This window comes from Camelina sativa, unplaced genomic scaffold (genome assembly GCF_000633955.1).
Source record: "Camelina sativa cultivar DH55 unplaced genomic scaffold, Cs unpScaffold08061, whole genome shotgun sequence".
NCBI classification, from domain to species: domain Eukaryota; kingdom Viridiplantae; phylum Streptophyta; class Magnoliopsida; order Brassicales; family Brassicaceae; genus Camelina; species Camelina sativa.
Window position 1 is genome coordinate 1 of NW_010929130.1, and position 444 is coordinate 444.

The 444-nt window shown below is 43.2% G+C and overlaps 1 protein-coding gene across 1 annotated transcript; it reads right to left on the reverse strand.

Moving 5' to 3' along the window:
• Positions 1 to 7: 7 nt before the first annotated feature.
• Positions 8 to 438, reverse strand: LOC104775037. The gene is made up of 2 exons (XM_010499352.2): positions 244 to 438; positions 8 to 149 (listed from the first exon to the last, which is right to left on the reverse strand). The coding sequence occupies exons 1-2, from the start codon at positions 433 to 435 to the stop codon at positions 21 to 23; spliced, it is 321 nt and encodes a 106-aa protein (XP_010497654.1). The 5' UTR covers positions 436 to 438; the 3' UTR covers positions 8 to 20.
• Between the last annotated feature and the right edge of the window lie 6 nt (positions 439 to 444).

Below are 444 nucleotides of genomic sequence, written 5' to 3' on the forward strand. Positions count from 1 at the left end.
ATATGGAGTGAAGTGTCTGCCTATGAGGTGGGGACTCCATAGTTGTTCGACGACGTCTCGTGACCAGCCGATGGAACATTGTTCTTCCTTCTGTTGTTCCTCCTTCCGCCATTGTTCTTCCCTTTCTTGAAATCCTGCTGATGGTCAACCTGCTTTTTCCACCAAAACCAATTCATCATCAAGAAGACGCATAAAAGTGATACTGGAAAAGGGAAGCCTTCAGGATTTTTTTTAGTTATTTACCCCTAAAGAGAAGGTATGATGAGCTCTGGGGTCAAATCCAAAAGGATCACTCATCCTCATTGAACTTGTCTGAAATGACGATGACCGCTGCGTGTCTGTATCAAATACAAAACTACAAGACGAAGTGAACGTTGAAGTGGAGCAAGATGATGAAGATGACGATGAGAATGCAGCAGCGTCTCCTTGAAACATCTCATTAAA